The sequence below is a fragment of the Centropristis striata genome, chromosome 7 (assembly GCF_030273125.1).
Source record: "Centropristis striata isolate RG_2023a ecotype Rhode Island chromosome 7, C.striata_1.0, whole genome shotgun sequence".
Lineage (NCBI taxonomy): Eukaryota > Metazoa > Chordata > Actinopteri > Perciformes > Serranidae > Centropristis > Centropristis striata.
Window position 1 is genome coordinate 9,571,960 of NC_081523.1, and position 23,967 is coordinate 9,595,926.

The 23,967-nt window shown below is 37.8% G+C and overlaps 1 protein-coding gene across 1 annotated transcript in view; it reads right to left on the reverse strand.

Annotated features, from left to right (window-relative positions):
• Window positions 1-23,967, reverse strand: part of si:dkey-215k6.1 (transmembrane protein 132D) — a 322,832-nt gene that overhangs the window by 43,697 nt on the left and 255,168 nt on the right. Inside the window, exon 6 of the mRNA XM_059336286.1 lies at window positions 19,016-19,159. Within this exon, the coding sequence (XP_059192269.1) occupies window positions 19,016-19,159 (144 nt within the window). The remainder of the gene's footprint in view (window positions 1-19,015; window positions 19,160-23,967) is intronic.

Below are 23,967 nucleotides of genomic sequence, written 5' to 3' on the forward strand. Positions count from 1 at the left end.
AAAGCCCTGAGTTATGGCCTGTGTGTGTGTTTGTGTTGAGTAAAGCATAAAGAGGTGTAACACATGGCACCACCCTACTTAAGTTATCAATACGTGTGTGTTTATGTGATTGTGGCTGTGTATTTTAGCATGGTAATTAGCAGCTAATTAGTTATTGATTGGAGGCCAGTATATTTTATGGAGGTGAGAGGGCGAGTGTGACACGGGGCACAGCATAACACCTCGGCCATAATTCAGCCTTTGCTATACACACACACACACACACACACTTTTCTGCACTAGCAACCACACATGAAACTAGAGTGACACTCATACAGCACAGACCTCCACTAAGGTCAACGGTGCATTCATGGGCCCCTCAGATGGTCCCATTTTCTGAGTTAGGAAGTCCATCGTACAAGTTTGGTTTGTTCATGAGCTTTAAGTCATAATATGGAAGCAACATGGACGCTAAAAAATATGTGTTTTTTTTTTAATTTTATTACTCAGAGCGTTCGAATAACATAACATAATAAAATGGCTGTTTCCAGGATTTGTTCAATGATAAAGAGCAAAGGAAACAGATCATGTGAGCCATGAAACATGATCAGAAAACTAGTTATTCCAATTATTTCGACACCACTTAAATGCAGCATAAAATAAGTTGTGAGTCTGCCTTATGATTTATAGAAATGCAAAGTACTTTCAGGAAAAAAAAACACACAAAAAAAATAGTAATAATAATTGCCAAATAAAAGAAATGTATGTATATAATGTGTATAGAATATATGTATTCTGTCTTTTATATCTACGTATGTGCCTGGATCTTGAGCTGCTGTGACAACTAAATTTCCCCATTACGGGATAAATAAAGTCTGATCTTATCGCATCTGTTATTATTTTTTCTATCTGAAGTTGCTTTTTATGATTTGGTAAAAGAAATGTTCCTTCAAGTTCCAGTAGTTTTTCTCTAATCCCGAGGACAAAGAGAAAAACTGCAGCAAAAACAAACTCCTCGGTGGAGGGAATAAGTTCTTTCTTGATTGACTCACTAAGATGACAATTTTTTATCCTTGAAGACATTTTAAGTTAATGATCAAACCAATACCACAGCAAGCATTGCTGACCCTTTCATGTAGAAGCTCATGGGAGTCAGACACTAGTGATAAAGCATCACAGGAATCTGCCCTGTGAGTCTCAACACAAGCCTCCTAATGGTTCCAAAATCTCAAATAGCTTCAGGATCTCGGACAGGCAGAGAATGTTAAAATGAATTCCTTTTATTGGTGTAGTTAGTCAGATGACTGTCATAATCCTACTGCCAACTCTTCTCGGACCGGACGAAGCACCTTTTTATTTTAACCAAAGCTGTGCCATCAGCAAACCTCACCAAATATCAGTCTGAATGCTGTCAGACAGAATTTACATTTTAGGGTCCTTCTGGGGTAAGTTTGGATTAGAATTGACATAATGAATGCCATAGTCTGAAAGGAAGAACTGCTTTTATGGTAGGAATCCTTTGTGGCGAACTGTCTTTGCATAAACTTTAAAACATAATAATACTTTTACATGAGAATGTATGGAGCCTCCGAAGTGACATGAGAAACAAACAAAAAAACTTGAGATCTCGATAAACTTTGAGGCTTCATTAGGCTGTTTTGAGGGAAGTGCCTGATACACGATACAAAGGAAAGTGAAAGTTCAGCTAAATTAATTAAAATACTTTACTAATCCCACAATGGGGAAATTCAAACTCTGCATTTGACCCATCGTTTTTTACACACAAGTGAACACACCATGCAAAGAGCAGTGGGTAGCTGCATTTCAGCACACCCAGGGAGCTGCATGGGGGGTTAGGTGCCTTGCTCAAGTACACTTCAGTCCTTGACCTGTCAGTCCTGGGATTTGAACCGGCCACCCTCCAGTAACAAGCCTGATTCCTAACCTCTAGGCCTCGGACTGCCCTAATGCCCTAAAATGCAGCATAAACAAAATGTTTTATGTTATTAATTAACTACAAATGTCTGTAAAACATAACAGGACTGTGCATAGGTGCCGACTTGGGTTAAACAGTGTAGATATACAGGTACATCTAAAAAAAATTAGAATATCATGAAAAAGTTCAATTTTTTTTGTAAGTCATTTCAGAAAGTGAAAATCAAACATTATATACATTTATTACGCGTAGAGTGAAATATTTCAAGCCTGTTTTTCTTGTAATTTTGATGATTCTGGCTTACAGATAGTGAAAACCTAAAACTCAGTGTCTCAGAAAATTTGAATATTGTGAAGATGTTCACTATGTGAGTCCTGGGTCAGTGGTGGTTTGGGTCCATGTCCTCTGCTGCTGTTGGTCCACTGTGTTTTCTGAAGTCCACAGTCAACATAGCAGCCATCTAGCAGGACATTTTAGAGTCTTCATGCTTCCACAAGCTCTTTGGAGATGCTGCTTTCATTTTCCAGCAGGACTTGGCACCTGCCCACACTGGCAAAGGTACCAAAAGCTGCTTCAATGACCATGGTGTTACTGGGCTGGACTGGCCAGCAAACTGGGCTGACCTGAACCCCATAGGAGTCTATGGGCTGTTGTCAAGAGGAAGGTGAGAGACACCAGATGAGCTGAAGGCTGCTATAAAAGCAACATGGTGCTGTAGGCTGATCTCCTCCATGCCACCAAGTATTAATGCAGTAATTCATGCAAAAGGCGCCCAACCAAGTATTGATGTATAGAAATGAACAGACTTTTCAGAAGCACGACATTTGTGTTTGAAATATCCTTTTTTATCGATCTTATGTAGTGTTCTAATTTTCTGAGGCACTGAATTTTGGGTTTTCATTATCTCTAAGCCATAATCATCAAAATTACTAGAAATACAGGCTGGAAATATTTCACTCTGTGTAATGAATCTATATAATAAACAAGTTTCACTTCATGACACAATTGACAAAAATATTGAACTTTTTCTCAATATTCTAATTTTTTGAGATGCACCTGTAAGGTCTGATGGAATCATGATGTGGCTACTTAATATTCACGTCGGATGGTTCTACATGAGTGGAAGTCGTCATAGTGAGGATATTACCCTTTGTTTTGGGCCTATAAGTACCTCATACTGGAAATGTATCTAGAAGAAAAAGACACTAATATCACCAACACATACAGTGTGTACTCAATTAATTAGAGAGTTGGCAGCATAGAAATGTCGGAAATAGGTAACATTTGTGTTATTAAACATCAAACAAATTACCTCAAAAGTGGCGCGGCAGTTTGATCTACAATCATATTCGTTGCAGGTAAAATGTTGATGGAAAAAAAATGTAAAGTGTCTGATTTAACAACATCTGCAGGTGGTACTGAGTTCTAAATAACTCAAGTTGGTGAAATTCTAATATAAAATCTGTTCTGATGCAAGATCGATGCAAGATATTTCTGCACTCTCACTGTATACTGTAGTGACACTGAAGCTTTTCATTTTCATAAAGCCTCCAGTTCCTTTTTTATATTTCACTTCCTGGAAGTCACTTCTGTCAGTGAGCAATCTGTTGAACATTTTATGGGGATGCACTGGGGAACATTCAGGGCTTTGCTGATTCAACAACAAAATCTCTTTCTGCAGCATAAGAAGTGAATCACCGGAGGTCTAAAAAATAGTTTTAGACCCCCTCAAGGTCGCCGCTCCCACAGATATATGTCTTTGGGTGTTGCTAATGGTCTGGTTTGATGTTGTGCACTTTAAATCGCTGGCTATTTCCTAAGCCTGTTACTGCTAAATGGAAAACGTGTGAGTTTAGATGTGTGTGTGTGTGTGCGTCTGTGCTTGTGACCTCTGCCTTTAATCCACTTTACCTTTCATTTCTTTTCCGGGCTCTAAAATGACCCAAAGCACCTGGACAGAATCCTCCTCTCCTTTTTTCCCTCGTCCTTTTTTGTCCCTTTTTCCCTTCTTAAATCACACAGAATTCATTTCCTCATCAATCCATCCATTCAAATGAACCTCATATCCTGAACTGTATCTGTGGATCGCATCAGGTCGTATTTTAAAACTTTTTAATATGATTGCATCCACTCGTCACCACACATTTTACCATTTCTCCTCTGGGAAAATGGTGTATAGCGGACAGAAAAGAACCTCTGACACTGATGTCAGGAGGAAAATATTCTGACATCAATGTGAAAATGTATTCAGGCTTGTAAGGAAATTCTCTTTTTATGTTCCTCATGCAGAGGGAGGTCAGAGGTCCAATTCAAATGAAGAGCAGCATCCAAATACTGATCGTCATTTTGGGTCTTGCAGTGGTGGAATGTAACTCAGTTAAGTACAATTTTCAGGTTCTTGAGTTCTTGAGTTCTTTACTTGAGTGTTTCCATTTTATGTAACTTTATACTTATGTACTTTTTACTCCACTACAATTAGCTGACAGCTTTATTTTCCTTCCAGGTCAAGATTGAACATGATGAAAATGTGATTCATACAAAATTATTATGTGTTCTTATAAATTAGACCACATAAAAGTTTATTAAATTGCCATGACAACATTAAAATGCTGCTTACATAATGTTTCAATAATAAGACGCCAATAATATATATATTATATATATATATATATATATATATATATATATATATATATATATATATATATATATAATATATTGCCCATAAAGTTGGAATAACATAACAGACACAATTGTCTGTTAATTGTGGTTTCATTTTCATTGTGGTATGTTTGGAAGAGATTGATAAATACAATTTTGAAACTTTATCTGTTAATAATGAATCACATTTTCACAATAATTTCATAGAGAGGTAAAACATATTTTATTCCAACTTCATGAGCAACCATGTAAGTTTTAGCTTTAGTTACTTTTTAGGTCAAGATTTGACATTAAAAAACATGATAAATTTAAAATTATTATGCGTTCTAACCCTATCTTGACAACATTAAATGCTGCTTTACAATAACAACACACAATAATATCTAAAACATTTTCAGTTGGGGGCATTTCGTTACATTACATTTAATAGTTTAAGTCCTTTTTAATGCTGAAACTTTTGTATTTTTACTTCAGTACGTTTCTGAATGCAGGACTTTTACTTGACGAGGAGTAATTCTGCAATGTGATATTAGTACTTTTACTGAAGTAAGGGATCTGAATACTTCTTCCACCACTGATGTCTTGTTCCAGCATTTTGACCAACATTTTTTGCACTTGACTGCAAAATTGGCGTTGGCAATTTAGATTTTTGATCGGTACAACCCCCTTTAAAGATGCATTATAATTTACATTATACTGTTTAAATTTCACCATTGTGCTGTAACTGTTCCGCATCAATCAGTAGTTGTTTGGTTGCAACAGACTGCTGAGAAGGTTTATAGGCTGATTAAGGGCAAACTTGATTGACTTGATTGGTTGATTCATAAAAAACCATTAAAAGCACCACTTAGTTGGCACTTTATCCTTTTTTTTTTGTTCTGTTCATTCTAGTGTTATACAGAGTACTAGCTTGAAATAAAAAATTAAAATAAATAACCCAAGGTGACTGTAATTATCCCTTATTCATACCCATTCATAAGATTAAAAGATGGTAAATACGTTGTTTTTGCCAAAAGAGGGTGCTTACTGATTGGACGGGTGTGTACTTCCACACTTCATGTATATGCACGATGCAACGCGTTTAAACACTCAAGATATAATTAATTTTTGAATTTATCTGTTTTAATCAACAGCCGGGCAGCAGCTCCAAACCTTTAACGCAAAGCACTAACAATCAATTTATTTGCCAAGAGCAATAAATGTACAGGAAATTGTCCTTGTGGCTTTGATGCATCTACACAGTGACAACTCAAACAAGTGTATAAGTACACAAAGAGGTGCAGAATATACAGAATGCACATTCACTGTGAGAGGACAGGACATTATACGTACTGCCCAACAAGCACTCTGTGACACACAAAGAGCTGAAGCTATAGAAACACGAGTAATGTATTAGAGCAACATGAACAGTTATAATTGCTCTGAGTAAAATTCAATTCATCTTGATCAGCTGCATTTGCTCCTGAGGCCTGAAGTAGCTTTAAGACTCATCTTGACGTTATGAATAGTGTGTCATAGTGCAAGCAACACTTGGCAGTAACAGGAAATGAACTGAAAAGAAATGACAGTAATAGTGGTATTATTAAACCCAGAGGGAGAAGACGGAACGCCTGCTTATCATTTTTTTTATTCTTCTCTAACAAAATTTGATATTTCACCTGTGCTGACTTAGGCACTAATGATTACTTTAAGTGCATATGGTTCAAAGAAGCCTTGGAAAGTATAGACCTTATCAGCTCTGATAATAATAACCTGATATGTTTTCTTAAAAGGTTTTCTTTCCCCCTGACTCTACATTTTATGCAGCGTGCCATATTAAAGGAACACTCACTTGCTGTCAAGTCATTCTGTGACCCTAATGTCACCACAGTGTTTATACTGTACACACATACACAAACACACATTTCTGTCACTTGTGAGGATGCTGTATTGACTCACATTAATTCCCTGTAAGCTTACCCTCACCCATAATCACTTCACGTCTTACCCAAAACCTCAACTTTCCTGTCTTTACTGAAGCGTGATACTAACCTTTTCTAAAAAGCATGAAATAAATGACTAACCTTGTGTGAAGTTGGGGGAACTATATTGGATGCTGGAAATAAAAGTTCTATTCATTTTCTTTATAAGAGATGAGTCACAGGTAGAGCTTTTCTACAGCTTGTATGGGTATGTATCTAACAAATATGTTAGAAAGAAGTTAAAGTTAGAAAGCTGGGTACATAAAATCACATGGTGAGTACAGTACAAACTAATATGTACAAACATCCAATTACAGAGCTTAAAATGATGTTAGTGGAACATAAAGATTATACTTGAATTTGGCAACTATAACGCTGTTTTGTCCATGACTGCAAAAACAAGGCTCTGCATAGCATTTCGAAGAATATTACATTTACCAGTATAAGAAACCATATGGAATGGGAATTCAGAGTTTGGAAAAATACTTTAGAACCACTAGCCATGTTTTCATTAAAGTCAAATCGAATTTGAAGCAAATTTTTGAAATGTCACATTAAAGAAAATGCTAATAAACAAAGCTGCATGAACATATTTTTGTCAGAAGAGGGCAGTGTAACGTGCTGCTGTAGGCTAACCCCTCAGTAAACAGTAGAAGAAGAAGAGGTTGAGCGAGAGAGAAAAAACAAAAACAAAAAAGAGGTTACTAATCTAATCGGACAACTTTGGCCACCCACGGGAGAAAATGGAGAGAAGTCTTCAGGAATTGGATTCAATAGAGCAACTTTTAATTGTTCTTTCATGTCAGAGTGGAAACAGCTGATCATGTGAGTTAAATGTTGGATATGTTTTATTCTATAAAAGCGTTTCCATCTCCCATTTAGTGCATTTACTATTTTACTATAAAAAAAAAAAAAAAACACCTCAAGCAACCCTAAAAACTCTTATGTGCATTTTCCAAAAATATTTTCCAATTTTTTTTGTTTCCATCATGTTTTTCTCATGCAAATCTTCAAAACTACACAGATAACTTTGTTAATGGAAATATGGCTAATATCTCCCCCCACTTGACAACTCTTTTCAACTCTCTCATTAATACTTTTATCACTTTAACTTTACTTTTGTGACATAATTTGCTATATATGATGTATGCCCTATGCAAATCAATCTTATTATTTCACTGGGCTTACTCTTTTTCTCCCTGACTTAAGAAATAAAATTTACCTAATTGGCCAAACACACACCAAGCCAGGGTGAAAAGCACCTTTCCACAATAACATTTACTGCGGCTTGGAAAGATTTTTATGTGTTTCAGTTTGGAAAGATTCTATACAACATGTCACAGGAGTGGCAGGACTCTGTGTGCTGCTTGGATGCAGATATTGTCTAATCACAATTCAGATTTACTGCAGAATCAGATGACCACAGCTCCAAACGGCTGCCACAGCTTTCCATAGACATTTCAAGGCGGCTTGCCACATTTTCCCACGGTTCGCCTTTTCTGTATTAGTTTATACTTTTTTGAATCCAGTTGTCCTATTACACTACTGTTTTATTTCTATAGTAACTTTATAAGATTATTGATTTGTAATTATTATCAATGAACACAAAGTTTGACTCAATACTGTTCAGAAGGTCAACTTCTGTCCACATTTATTGGAAGTGTATTCAGTTCGCTGCATAGCATGTACCATGTAGAGGATGGAGAGTCTGTGACCTGTGTGAGTATGCAATAAATACAAAAACACACACACAAATTTAGAAAAAAAAAAGATTTAAAAAAAAACAAAACTCATTGATCAATTGAATGATTTATCCTCTCTGCCCCCTGGTGGCCATCAGTATTAAGGCGTCTCTCTCCCTCCCTCACCTCATATCTCAGCCCTCTTTTATATTCAAGTGCAGTGACAGCATGTAGGCTCTCCTTTAAAAAATTGTCCTTCTCTGTCTTTTAAATGTGATGTGCTCTACCACCTCCATCGACAAGAATAGCTCCATGACCTTCAGAAACCTGCATCCAATTGATTGATGTCCGCTTACCTCAAACTATGATGAAGCACTTCCTTTAACCACAGTCCCACATATTCCTAAAAAACGGTAACACTTAATTCAGTCCCAGACTTTAACCCAACTGAAGCCAAAAACTCTGACCCACACACAGTGTGAGAGGAGGACAGAGTTGCATTTAAATGGTTACAAGTTTGAGAACTGCAACAGTTAGTGTGTGCGCTCATCAATTTTACATTGAAGCGCTGAAGCAGCTCTAATCCGAGCACAACCTGCTAATTACACTGTCATTTGATCTGAAGAGAAGTGTTAATAAGGACAGAGAATGTAGATGCTGAATGCAGATCACTTCTCTTTCAGTGTGAAGAATACTTTTTTGAATTCCTCAGCAAATATCAATGTCCTGATGAAGATATAACATAAGTGCAAACACATGGCGCCTTTTCAAGGGCAGAGTGACGTACGTGTGTGTGTGTGTGTGTGTGTGTGCGTGTGTGTGTGTGTGTGTGCATGTATGTGGGGTCACGTAGGCACGTGTCAAACTCTGCAACTGGTTCATTAAATGGCACACAGATCAATTCTTAATCTGCTTTGTATCCATCCTAACACATTGAGAAACACAACCCTGCATCCCCCTCAAGCATGCATTCAGATACACACACACACACACACACACACACACACACACACACACACACACCCTCCTCCATCACTTCAGAGCGATTTTGTCTTCCTCTTTGTCAAATTCAATTACTGACGACATCACTAAAGGAATCTCCACACTAACCAATTACCGCTCAAATCCTCTGGGTGTGCCTGTGAGATGATCTGTGTGTGTGTGTGTGTGTGTGTGTGTGTGTGTGTGTGTGTTTCAGAACAGTAATGTGAAACAAGTATGACAGAGAGGGGACAGAGAATGTATTGCTTTTTTGTTTAGAGCAAGACACTGGCCATAAATGCACTAATGAGTGTGTGTCCCATGTGTGAATTAACCTTTCCTTAAAGGGACAGTTCACCCCAAAATCAAAAAGACATATTTACCAGACCTCTTACCTATAGCGCTATATATCAATTAGATTGTATTGGTGTGAGTGTTGGAGATATCGACAGTGAAAATGTCTGCCTTTTATTGAACATAATGGGAGATGCCACTCAGTTTGTGGTGCTCAAAGTGCCCAAACAGTAATGTCTCTTGCCAGAAATAATGACCAAAGTATTGAAGGTAATTCACAGACCTTGTTTTGAAATATTTCATGTAGGAAACATTTTCTTTCCATCAAAGAAAGATAAGTGCTCACAACAAGGTCTGTAGATTATTTGAAGCAAGAAGGTCATGACGATTGAGTTTCTTTTAATGTACTTCGTGTGGGAGACTAGCACCATTTAGTTCAATTACATTTGAAAAACTTTAGACATCTCTACAACACACAAACCAAAATAAATCTAGATGGATAAACAGCACTACCGGTAAAGGGAAAAAATGTGTGTTTTTGATTTTGGGGGTTAACTGTCCCTTTAAGACTTTCCTGCAACTCTTAACTTTATGAACTCACATTGCACAAATGCAGAATAAAAAGAAAAAAGTCTATTTTAACAACAGAAAAGGTGCTTTATAATTTAGTTAATGCACTTGGCAAACGTGGCTCTATCTTGTGTAGCGTTGGTTGGATTCCTGGACTTCCCCAAATGAAGCAGGACAGAGCTGTTATTTTCATCTGGCTTAGCTAACTGGCTCACCCTGGCTTAGTGAATGGTCAATTGTTTCTGGTCAGGGATCCAGGTGTTAAGCCGGTGGGATATTGTCCTGTGTTTGCTTTTTATAAAGTAATCAGCAACCCTCTTCTCAAAATCTCTTTCCATTGATCTCTTTCCTTTCCATCTCCCTTTTCCTTTTCCTCCTCTCATATCCTTTCCTTTGCACCAGTTCGTCCAAAGTCTCCTCTCCTTTTGACTTCCCCCTCATCCCAGTTTTCTCATATTATCTCCTCTCCTCTCGTCATCGATCCATTTGTCATCTTCTCGCCGCTCCTCATACTGTCGCTCCTCCTCTCACCTCCTTGCTTTGTCAGAGAAAGGCTTGCGTGAGGTCAGGATAATGGCACTAATTTGTGTGTATGTGTGTGCTCGTCCCCTATCTGTCCCCTACAAGCTTTGACACCGTTGACCTCCACATACTGCTTTGTCAACATTAGTAGCACATACACACACACACACATCACAAACAACAGCATCTCACAGGACCTTAACAAGATAGTTTACACTGACAGAGAATGAGAGGCGAGGGAGGGAGGGAGGGCTGAAGAAGAAGAGAAAGTTATTATCTATGTAGTACATCGCTGCTGCTTATGTTGTTGTCAGGGATAAATGAGCTAAACTGAACAACAAGAGCCGCATCAGTGAAATCTACAGCGGTGCACTACAGCCAGTGACAGGCTTAGCCAGTCATTTCATCCATACGTTCATTAGCAGGGAAGGGAAAAGCACTGTGCAATTCCCCCTGCAAACATTTATCCACCATGAGTAATTAAACAAAAGGGTGCTTAATGGAATGTGATGTGAAACCAAATGAGAACTCTAATCTTCCTCAGACTGTTGCTTGTTTCTTGCAACAGCAGAGAAACATTTCCTCTCCTCAAGAGTTTATTCCTCAGTTTTACGAGTTTAAGAATGAAGCCAAAGTGGAGCAGTTGCTCAACAAACTTACAATAAAAACAGTGGATAGTGACAGTTAAAAACACATGCGAAGGTAACGGCAGTCGTTCCTTGATTCATCTATTTATTTTCCCTGCTGGCTTAATGCTTTTCATTATTGCAGGGGCCTGGAACCCATAAAAGAATTGTAAAAGCTACTACAGGGGTGAGTATCTTATAAATTCAGCATTATGTTGTTCTGTTGAGACAGGGTGCATTTAAGGGGCTGCCATGTTCAATGGCTCCAGTTTAAGATTAAATACATCGTGGACAAACAAAAAGGTTTTTTCATTTAAGTCGGAGAACTTGGTGGTGTTTGTTGTCTCTTTGTGCATTGTGTCACCTTGAGTGTTTTATACCTAACTGTTTTTCTTGCCTCTTTTCTTCTGTTCTCTTTCTCTTTATGTGTTATAAAGTGTGATATAAAGAAAGTTAAGTTGACTTCCTAATATTGAAACCACTCAAAAGGCTGCTGATAAGAGTGCCAGGTCAGACAACACGACATATTTTGTGGTTCAATATGGAACACTTGTTAATCACAAATCTATTGGGCCCAGGGGAGTGCCCAGGGGAGTGCGGTCCCACCAGGTGCCTCCCCATTTCCTAGATGACTCAGACGCAGGACCTAAGGCTAATTTGTTTTAAATTTTGTAGTTAAGTACTTAAATAAAGTATTGAATCTTTATATTTAATTTATATTGAGCCACTATTATGTTGTGATTGGAATATGTAACTTAAAAAAATGTGACTGCCAGATACTGTCAGGGCCGGAGTGGGGCCACTTTTCAGCCCGGGAATTTCAGGCCCAAGACCGGCCCACTTTTTCCATGGTAGTGGAAATTGGATAAATGAAGTAACAGTTCAGCTCTTACTATCCTGTAGTTTTTTTTATTAATACCATGGTTCAACAGATAATGTAAAGGTTAAATAATAATCCACTTAAGCTGAGAAGTTGACAAAAAATATTTCACTATTCCACAAGGATACAGTAGGTTGATAAATTAACAAAAGCATAAAATAAATAAAGCATTTGAAACATATCCCACTCTTCAATAAAGATGCATATTGAACTACTGTTTACAGTTCAACTCACAATAGCTACACTATTCAGTTACATTGTGAATAGCACCATTATCATTTTTCCACAAAGGTATATTATGGTGGTTTACTCCTTTAGGCTACTGCGCCCACATCTGAGCAAATAATGCATATTGGTTCATCATGGACTGTCATATACTGCTCTTTCTTACATTAAATAACTTTAATTCATATTGTTTACTCTGTTATCTTCTCTACCTGTCCCTGTAGTCATGGCCTCCTCATTGCAAATTTCGGGCTCATCATTTTCAGCAGGAGACTGGCTTATCTGCTGCTCAGAAGCTACAAAGAAAAAATAATTTCACTGCATAGCCTACACAGATCAAGTTTGAGTTTTGTTATCAATATTTTCATAATATTTGCAAAGTCTATGAATCGCCATATATCAGGTGATATAAAAAGGCTTATATTTTAATTCAATTCAATATTTTGCTTGCGAATAGGTTGACAACGCTTCAACGATATTAATCACGTTACAACGTTAGCCGAACAGTTACGTTGCATTAAGCCTATGTCTCTCTTTACCAGTTGCCACTTGTGTTTGTCCTCTCGAAAATAAATCTGTAAGCTTGGCACATTTGGCAGCATCCTCCTCCAATGCATTTCTTTTCTTCAACCTGGCTTTTTCAGCCCCTCCTGGCCTCTTCCTCCCATCCATCCTCCCCGACGTGTATCGTTGAGATAGGGCTGGCCCAGCTATCGGTAGCCTACCTGAGAAAACTTTTTTGGAAAGACGGCTATGGACCCAACCAACTTTATTTGGGAGGGGAGAACTCCCTCGCATGGTACAACCCATGCTGAGGCTGCGGTGTCAGAATGCAAAACGTGTTTAGCGTACTTTAAGAGAAGATGGACGTGAAAAATGTCAAATAAATAAATAAATAAATTATCGGCCGGCCCAAAAGTGAAGCAGCCCACCGGAAACTCTCCCGATTCTCCCAATTACCCACCCCGGGCCTGGATACTGTAATGCTGGTAATGAAAGTGGACATGAGCGGTCATGACAGAAATAGTATATTAATGTTCTTCCAACGTGTGTTTGTGTGTGCCATGAGGACTTGATGTGTGTTTGTTGTCTCTTTGTGCATTGTGTCACCTCGAGTGTTTTATACTTAACTGTATTTCATGCCTCTTTTCTTTTGTTCTCTTTGTCTTTATGTGTTATAAAGTGTGATATAAAGAAAGTTAAGTTAAATTCCTAATATAGAAACCAGTCAGAATGCTGCTGAAATGGGTGCCAGGTCAGACAACATGACATATTTTGTGGTTCAAAAAGGACTTGTTAATCACAAGTCTAGTGGGCCCAGGGGAGTGTCGAGGGGAGTGCCCAGGGATCTGATTGGTCACCTCTGAATGAGTCAGAGGCATGACCTAAGGCTTATTTGTTTTAAGTTTTGTAGTTAAGGACTTAAATAAAGTACTGAATCCTTATATTTCATTTATATTGTGCCACTATTAAGCCGTGATTGCTATATGTAACTTAAAAAATGTAACTGTCAGATACTGTAATCTTGGTAATGAAAGTAGACATGAGTAGTGATGACAGAAATGGTAAATTAGAGTTATTCCAATATGTGTGTGTGCCATGAATAAATCAGTGCCTCATTTGGTCTACCACAGTCAAAAAAGTCTTAAATTTGTGTGTGTGACACAAAAATGGCGGCTCCTATTAGCGTTGATGCTCCAATAGCATCAGCACTGGAGAATGTTCATTCATTGAAAGAAGAAGAAAGAATGGCCCTGAAGGCTTTTCTTAATGGAAAACATATTTCCACTCTTCTCTGGACTAACGATAATAGACAGATGGTTCGTCCAATCACCTGCTAGGTATTTCTTGAAAGTGCTTGCCCGTTTCTAAACACCTTCTAATGACGGCTTCTCAGATGGTTCTGTGTAACAAACCATCTGGTGCGTCAGGATAGTAAATAACAGGAGCCACGCATTAAATCAAGCTATGTACGTCTAAATGGACAACTTAGTATTTGGTTGTACAAATATTTAGGGACCTGCAGCAGTTTGAGTCTGCCAATCCTGGCATGAGAGACAAATTCTGCATGAAGCCTGAGAGAAAGTGCTGCCTCAGAGCCGCAGCTCTGGGCATGATCGTCCTCTGTGTGTGCTGCGGAGGCTCTCTGGATTGCACTTTACAGCTGTCACAGTGACTCACTGACAGCTACAGCTACCTGGAGCTGTACCCCATGGGTGCCATTGTCAAACAGCTGTCTGTGTTAAAGTGTTCGCCGAGTGTGTGTGTGTGTGTGTGTGTGAAGAACTACGATAGAAGGCGTATCCGTCAGATCAGATGTCAACAAACAACAAACAGTTTGCTAACACTCATTTATCACACACACACACACTCTCTTTTCCACACAAATACAATCAGCACAAAGACGGACTTAAGGTTTCCAAAGAGCTTCTAGTTTCTCCTCTGTGCTGTGTTATACCACTGCTTCTCACAGTATCAATATGTTGTCCAAAAAGTGATATATTTGGTGGATTTTTTTCTCCATTTAACACTTTCTGCACATCAAAATGAAAATATCAGCTGCAAAGATTTGGAAATGTATCTTTATTTAATGGATGATGTTATTTAAAACACATTTTTTTATGCGTCAGACTGAAGGCCTCTGTAATATCCTTTTCATTACTTCTCTGAATGTCTTGCTTTAGGCAGTATTTATAAGTATGAGTATTTATAGATAGAAAACTGTGTTAATACATCTTATGTGATGCTGAAGTAATTCAAGGGCTCTTTTTCCTGATCCGGAAACTTCAGTGATATAAAGCAGGGTGGACGCTGACACTTCAACAGGGTAAGACACCAGTTTCCTATGAATAATCGTAATGTAGGTGTCTACACCTGCACCCAACTCCTCTGATTTGCAGAGGATATAAAGAAACCCTGGTTTATATTATACATAAAGGTGCCTTGAATGCTTAGAAAATGAATGAAAAAGCAATAGTTGCATCAAGTATTTAAAAAACGAGGTGAAGACGTGTGAGTTGAACATGTTTCAGCTTGATTGAAAATGTAGCACTTATCCCAAAGACTCCACTTTGCAAACTGTACAGAGAAAGAGTTTAAAGTAAAGTAAAAGAAACGACTGGAGATGCTGGTAAGTATTAAAATCAGTCTGACTTTAAGCTGTAACACAGACGGAGTCAAAAAAATACTCCAGAAGTCGAAATCAGGTGAATGTTTTGAGGCAAAACTTTCTCTAAATGCAGCTTTAGACTGCTTATTGTTTAAATGTTGCGCTTAAGATCAGGTATAGTTAATATTTATTATCTACATGTTACACTGTGTCCATATAGGCATCTATTTGTGTCTTTGTCGATAGAGATCTCACTTAAACACTTTACTGTCCTTGTGTCCCTGTTTCACACACATGTATGCTCACAAGGACACAGAAACACATACACCCTTTTCTAAACCCTTTCATACACTTTTCTTTCCTTCTACATGGACACACAAACACACCCACATACATACACAGAGCGCCGACATTACATCTATCTGAATGAGTTCCTTCCATTTTCCCTGTGTTGTTATTGATCGTACTTAAACAGCACCACTCCTGTCGGCTTGTACCAGGAAATTGGCTTCATATTGAAACTGTCACAGCAAGGGTGCGTTTCACTTCAGGCCCTGAGGGCATCGGGAGACGTAGTACAGGAGGAATCAATCTTCACTTCCTGGCATCGGCTCGTTCCTGTAAAGGTATTTCTGTTTTTATTAATTAGTACAGTAATTCTGTTAGTTCTGGTGGCAGAGTGTCTTTGCAGCAGGTTGAAACTCCATCCTGCCCAAGAGTCCTTCAGAGGGACACTGGAGCTCTGCCAGTTCCCAACTGACCCTGACATCTGACCTCCTTGTGGAGGGGATTAAGCCAACACTGAGGAAATGATTACAAAGTCAAAAAGAAAAGCAAGATAGTGATGACATCGAAGTTTAGAAAGTGGAGTTTTGTGCACGCAGCAATCTTAACCTTTGTTTCATTAAAGAAAACGATCTCAATCAAAAATGCACGCACGTTCTCATGCGTTTGCATACAGTTAGCTTAGATAGATGGATGGATGGATGGATGGATGGATGGATGGATGGATGGATGGATGGATAGATAGATAGATAGATAGATAGATAGATAGATAGATGGAAAAACACTCTACACTACAGATAGATAGATATAAACATAGATAAATAGATAGATAGATAGATGGATAGATGGATTGATAGATAGATAGATAGATAGATAGATAGATAGATATATAGATATATAGATAGATAGATAGATAGATAGATAGATAGATAGATAGATAGATAGATAGATAGATAGATAGATAGATAGAACTTTATTGTCTGTTCTACAGTCAAAACAGAAATTTGTCTTTGACACGCCTTCATCACAAATACACTTAGAAACACATTCACACACAACAAAAGATAAAACAGTGCCGCCTATTTTGTGCTGTTTAGGACAGTTATTGTAGAGGGGATGAATGATTTCTTGTAAATGGTATTCCAGGCCAGTCGGGTTCTGTATCGTCTGTCAGTCAGAGGGAGTTGTGTTGGGCTGTTCTGGTTATTTTTCTGGCCTGATTTATTATGCGGGAGAGGTTTGTTTTGGTGGTGGTAGTGAAGAAGGATGAGATGTTATAGATTAGTCAATATCACCATAAGGTGGCTTTGAGATTTTAATTTAGCATGGATGGACATTCAGTTAGCAACATGACTCAGTTAGCAAGTTGACTGTGTACTATTTAGCAAACATATTTCAAATTTCAGAAAGGTTTTTATATTAATTTATATTTCACTATGACAGTGTGGACATGTTAAGCTTGACAACATTCAGCTACACACATAATGATGAAAATTACAAAATATAAGAGTAAATAACTAGCCACTGTTTCAGCCTCCATTAAAGAAAGACAAACTGAGAGAGTCATAGGGTTTCTTAAAGGGGCAGTTATCCCACAATGACAGGGTGGACTGCTATTTCAGGCACATGAAAAATGTTTTATATGATTATGAAAATAGAATATATATGATAAAAAAATGAATCGTTTTATCAAATAACTTGTTGTGGACAATATAACCATGTAATTTTTTTCTGAATTAGTATCAGTGTGTGGGACATGCCAAAATCACATACATCCAATCTATAAAATGAAGGAAATACAATTTAGGAGACTTATCATTGCCCTGATATTTTTATGTGAATGTTTGGTCATTTATAATTAGACCTCAGAGTTTCATTATTTTGCTACATTTTCATGATGACTGAGCAATTCTGATGAGGACACCAAAAGGCACTTTATAGTGATATTGACTCAGATGAGAGTGGATTCAATGAGTGATCTGCAAACAAGTGTTAAAATGTCTTTGCTGATGTTACAAGTCCTCAGTGTCCTGAGGAAGTGAAGATGGTGTTGTGCCTTCTTGTAGACAGAGTTAGCATGATTTGAAAAGGAGAATCAGGTCGATCTCTGTCCCGAGACACTTAAAACTCTGTACCTGCTCCACCAGCTGACCATGTATGCTGAGCTTTAGCATGAAATGCAGCAATGCAACGGAAGGGAAAAAGACGTCTAGAAAATAAATATGGGCCGCATTTTTTTTTTTTAAATCAAAGGAAATGCATTTAACATATTTGCGATGCCTCAGGGGTATACACAGTGTGTTTTGGTCAGTAACACTGAATGTAAACAGAAACTTTGTTTACAACTCCACCGGGCACTTTTAATCAGCTGAATGCCATACTTATTTTTTGATGCAACCTGCTACTAGAACTATTTTCTAAGAAGCTGAGAATACAACCTTTATAAAATCCCTTTTCTTGAAGATGGGGCTAAGATGTAGATCAAACAGAAATCCTCCTTTAATGATCCGTTTAACTGCTCGGAATCGTTTTATGGCACTTTATTAATTCAGCTTTACTTTATCAAACCACCGAACCAAATGTAATTAACCTTTGTTCTCTTTTTCAGCTCAGAAAAAAAAACTGTTCAAAACTGTTGCTTTTATGGCCAAATAAGTGCAACATTTTTACATGACATTCAGTAAACAGAAGGTGAGATCTCAAAGGCCGGCGCACTGTGATAAGTGTCTCATTATGCTCTGTTGCACAAAGTGAATTACAACACAAATCCTCCAGGATTTTAGATTATAATGATGATTCAAGATGGATCCCCTGCTGTGTAAAATACCCCCACATTTATCTCCTCACATTATTATGATTTCTTCCCTGTTTTTTAAACGTTGTTTGTATTTACCAAGCGCATGAAAAAAATGATTCCTTAATCCAATTTCTACTTACCTGGCAGACCGTGACTTAAGACTTTCTGTGAATTGCCTGAGTCCATTTTTCACTTTGGCACATGCTCAATCAAAATATCAAGAGGCTTAATTTGCTGTCTTCCCCCAGAATGCACTGCAGGCAGCAATGCAGACCAATAGAAATCACATCAAACTGAAATGTGTAATTCATCTAGTTAAAGAACACCTGAAAAGTTATTAACAATGAGCCTTCAGACCTTGGACTGTCTAATATACTGTAAATATGTGGTTGTCTCAGTGTATGAATTAGATCATTTTAGCTGTGTGTGTGTGTAGAAATATGAGCCAACTTAATGTATTATTCTCAAATACATCTCTCTCTCTCTCTCTGTTCTTTGAACACGTACCTTGACCACGTCCACGTCTGTCGAGCTGCAGGTCACTGAGTCGTCCACCTCCCTCACCTGCCCGTCGGTTTCCACAGTAACCAGTTTGATCGGCATGGCAACCCTCCGACCTGTAAGAATAGCCGTGTTCACCACCTCCGTGTCCTACAGAGAGAAAGAAAGAGAAAGTTTCTTTAAAAAAGACAACATTCTTGAACACATTCTTTCTTCCTGTATGCTCCATATTACAGTTAGTACACTATACAATGCTATTGTACTATAGCCTTGTATGAGAAGTAACAATAAACATGTTAAAGACATAGATAAGATAGATTCAAAATTTTGTGTTGAATTTGAGCAAAGTTCATTAAAAACATGTCTTAAACTATTTTAAGTGGAAGTGAGTTTTCTCATTTAACCCATTTAGGCCTAAAACGCCTGGAAAAAATGCCTGTAAAACCTCTTGCCGATTTTAAAATAACCCCCTAAACCCTGAAGTTTTTCTGGAAATTCAACAGAAGTGTCAACGCTTCCTACTAAATAATAGATTTTTCAGCCTCAAGTATTTGAGAGCTTGTAGCTGTTATATCTGAGCTCCCTCCGCTGTAGTCATCTTCCACCATGATTTCAGTTCTGGAAAAGTCCCATGTTGCATTGCGACACTCCCACATGTATTCTCTTTTGTGTCTTTCTTTTAGTCTTTTTGTGTCTGTTTTGGTAATTTTGTGTCTTTTCTTGGTCATTTTGTATCTGTTTTTTGTCATTTTGTGTCTTTTTTTTTGTCATTTTTTATCTGTATTTAGTCATTTTGTGTCTTTTTGTGTCTTTCTTTGGTCATTTTGTGTCTTTTTTTGGTCATTTTGTGTCTCTTTGTGTCTTTTTTTTAGTCTTTTTGTGTCTGTTTTTGGTAACTTTGTGTCTTTTCTTGGTCATTTTGTATCTGTTTTTCGTCATTTTGTGTCTTTTTTTTGGTCATTTTGTATCTGTATTTAGTCATTTTGTGTCTTTTTTTGGTCATTTTGTGTCTCTTTGTGTCTTTTTTTAGTCATTTTGTGTCTCTTTTTGGTGATGATTTCAAAGTTCTGGAAAAGCCCCATGTTGCATTGCGACACTCCCACATGTATTCTGATGCATCTCATTGGCCAAGAGACCGAAAATAGGTGGAAAAAACTACAAATACTACAAAACGACGTATCTGCTTTCCCAGCTTTAATGGCTTAATTTCTAACATTTTCTCTCCAACTGCTTTCCAATTTACACTCAAAGTTTGGGACACAGTAAACTTTCTTTGTTTCTATTTCGATGCCATAAATACAAACTCAGGTGCTGCTGTGTGTGTGAGGTATACCGTAGTATAGTGGTGCATGAGAAAGAAGAAATGGCTGAAGATGCATGAGCAGAGACAGGAATAAACAAGTTACAGCGACCAGGGGAGAGTTTTAAATGAAGGAGGGAGAGGGGAAAAAAAGAGGTGATTATGAACTTCACGACTAATGTAATCAGCATGATTACATCTGATTAGATCTTTCCAACAAAAATAGCACAAAGAAACCAGCACATACACACATACACACACACACCTCAGAGCTCAGTGTGCCAGCGTCAATCTTGATTATTTGGCATTGAGTTTCCAAGGGGGCATTTATCACCGCCAACACACACACAAGCCTGATTACGGGGTGTTTCGCTGGGCCCACTGTTTCTGGATGGGGAGTGTGTTTGCGTGTGTCTGCTACAGTATTTGACTCTAGTGTAATTCAGCCGTGCATATAGAATGCCAACAGAGAAGTGAAGAAGAGTTCACTGCATGTTTACAGACACTAAAATGGTTTCAGACACACTGTATGCTGATGTTTCTGACCTGCTACGAACCTGTTCTTCTTCCCTGCTGAATAAATATTTTTTATTTTTTATTAATATATATGTATATATATATATATATATATATATATATATATATATATATATTAATAAAAAATCGTCCTTAATAAAAAATAGTCCTTGTGTGTAATATGATGTTGTCGGCTAGTGGTGGAGCTGGTTTTAGCTACTATCTATAACCCTGAGTCCAAAATAAGCTGGGATATGGTCTAAAATGTAGATTAAACAGAAAGCAATCAATTTTTAATCCTTTGTAGCATATATTCGTACTAAGACAAAATACACTGTACAAAGACAGTGTATTTTATGCTGAAACTGAAAACCTTGCTGTTTTATACATGTGCCTCAACTTTTTTCGGGTTATTCACTACAAAGTTTTGGAGAAAAAAAAAAAAAGAAAAAAAGAAAAAAAAAAAAATATATATATATATATATTAATCAAATATTATAATATATAATAATACAAATATATTATACATATTTATTATTAAAAAACATTTATAGTTAAACTAAAAAAATATGGGGGATTTTACGATGATTCATTGGGTATAAAAAAAAGGAAACTGAAAATTTCCATTATTTTTTAAATAAACTTACTTCCCACACATGCTTTGACAGGTTGGCAAGAGGAGCCAGAGATTAAAACACCTGCTTTCACACAGGTAGGCTTAGTGCAGGTGTTGATGATGCAAGATGTTGGTACAAACACACACACACACACACAAACACAAGAAAACTAACACACAGAGCCATGAACATCACATGAGATCAGACATTTAGACACACAGCTACACTGTAGCTGTTTATAGAAACCCTTATAAAGATGTAGAAACAGAAGGAAGACTAACACACATCAGGGTACACACACACACACACACACACACACACACTCAAAAGTTTAAGCACATGTGACCCGTGACAAGTTGCCTAATGCCATATCCCTCTCTGCCACACACCACTGTGACCTTTACTTAATGAGATCTGTCTTACACACACACACACACACACACACACACACACACACACACACACACACACACACACACACACACACACACACACGAACATGCACAGAAAGACTCTTTCTAATCTTTAATTCTTAGTTTTCTACTCTGCTCAGCCTTGCCTGAAATCATAAATAGATACTGTAGATATATAACACAACAGAAGAGAGTTCTGCAGGTTGAAGGTGAGAGACAGGTGAGGAGGAGGAGGAGGAGGAGAGGAAGAAGTGGGGACAAACAGGATTAAAAGCATGGAAAGATGAAAGCGGGAGCGCAGGAGAGGAAGATGAAGGGCACAAAGAAAGTAGACGTGCAGGGAAAAAAAATGACGAATTAACGGAAAGATTCTTCTTCCGCCTCGAGGGGAGGAAAGCAGATGGAGGGATAAAAATCAAAGAGAAGGAGTGAATGTGTTTATGTTAGTATGTAGCCTATACGTGTATGTTAATATGTATGTGTGTATGGCGGAGCAGTGGCCTCTTGGAGGCCATAGTAGTGCCACAGATAATATCATGTTTATATCTCTGCAACCTGCACCACAGGCCAAAATAATGACAACATGCAGGAAAACACATTTTCTGTAAAATAATAAAGGTATATGATATTCATGCATTTTATTGCTCCCCCTGCAAAAGCCCTACATCTGATTTTCTTCCTTGAACTGATGGTGAATTTAAACTGGCAACACAGTGACCATTAAATAGTTACACTTTGAGTGTCGATACGTGGTTTTATCTGAATCAAGGCTACAGAAAGAAGTGCTGTATGTTGTATCATACGGTAGCTGAAATGGATCAAAGCACAGAATATAATAAAAGTATAAATATATGGACAAAAAAGAAGAATCCATCCTCACTACAGGGCAGAACAATAAAAGTTTTTATACAATGCTTCAGTTTTAGGGAGACACTCTTCAATATCAGTTGAAGTGTACACTATATTTAGAATATTTTCACTGCTTTACCTTGCCATCAGACTGCTCCATTTCATTTTATGTAGAGTTTATGTGAACTGAAGCTGTTATCTATGCTCTTGTCATAGCCACCAAACTCCGTTAACAGAAACATTAATTTTTCCTCACAGAACACAGCAGTTGCTGCTCTACCGCTGCCTCCTTTGTTTAGTTTTGTTTGTGTTATTGTGTGAATTTCTGGTGTTTAAAAAGGTTTGTAAGGATTCACCGGAGTCACATAATCACCCGAACAAAATAAACAATCAAGGCAGCGGTTGATTGGTCACTCCTGTGCTTTTCTAGATTAAATTATTGTTTTTTGTCTGGTGACAAAAGCATAGAACAATGAAATTAATTAATTATCCTCAAGCTATTATCTAAACTCAGGCTACCAGACGACCATATACGCTCTTATTCACACCTACGGGCAATTAAGAGTCATCAGTTGAACTAAAGCTGCATGTGTTTGGACTGTGGGAGGAAGCTGGAGGAGCCGGTGAGAACCCATGCTGACACGGGGAGAACATGCAAACTCCACTCAGAAGAGCTGCAAGCCGAGTTTCAAACCTGCGACCCTCTTGCTGTGAGGTGAGAGTGCCGCCATGTAGCTCCTAGGGCCTAGACCAACTTCAGTTCTCCCCAAATATACTCAAACAGGGCTGTCTGACGGCAAGGCAGAGTGGTGCAAATATTATATGATATACAGTCATGGAATTTTTTTTATTAGACCATTGTTTTTTTTCAATTTCTTGTCCATTTTAATGCCTGGTACAACTATTACAACATTTGTTTGGACAAATATAATGATAATGATAAAATGATATAATGATGATCTATAATATACTTCAAAAGAGTTCATAAGAGTTCATAAGAGTTTACTTTAAGGTATGACATCTAGTAATTTTCGAACCTGGTCTCACAGGAATCCGTGAAATAGCCACGGATTCACTGAACTCAAAATCCATGGAATAGCCACGGAATCACTCAAATTTCTGTGAAACTGACACGGATTTCGCTACAATGCAAGTTAATGACAGTCATATCCCTTGGCTATTCGTGGTCCAAGTCACGTGGCTTTCAAGGTCCCGGCGGTCAGAACAAATAACACGGAGGACAGTTCTCTCATTTTTTGTGAA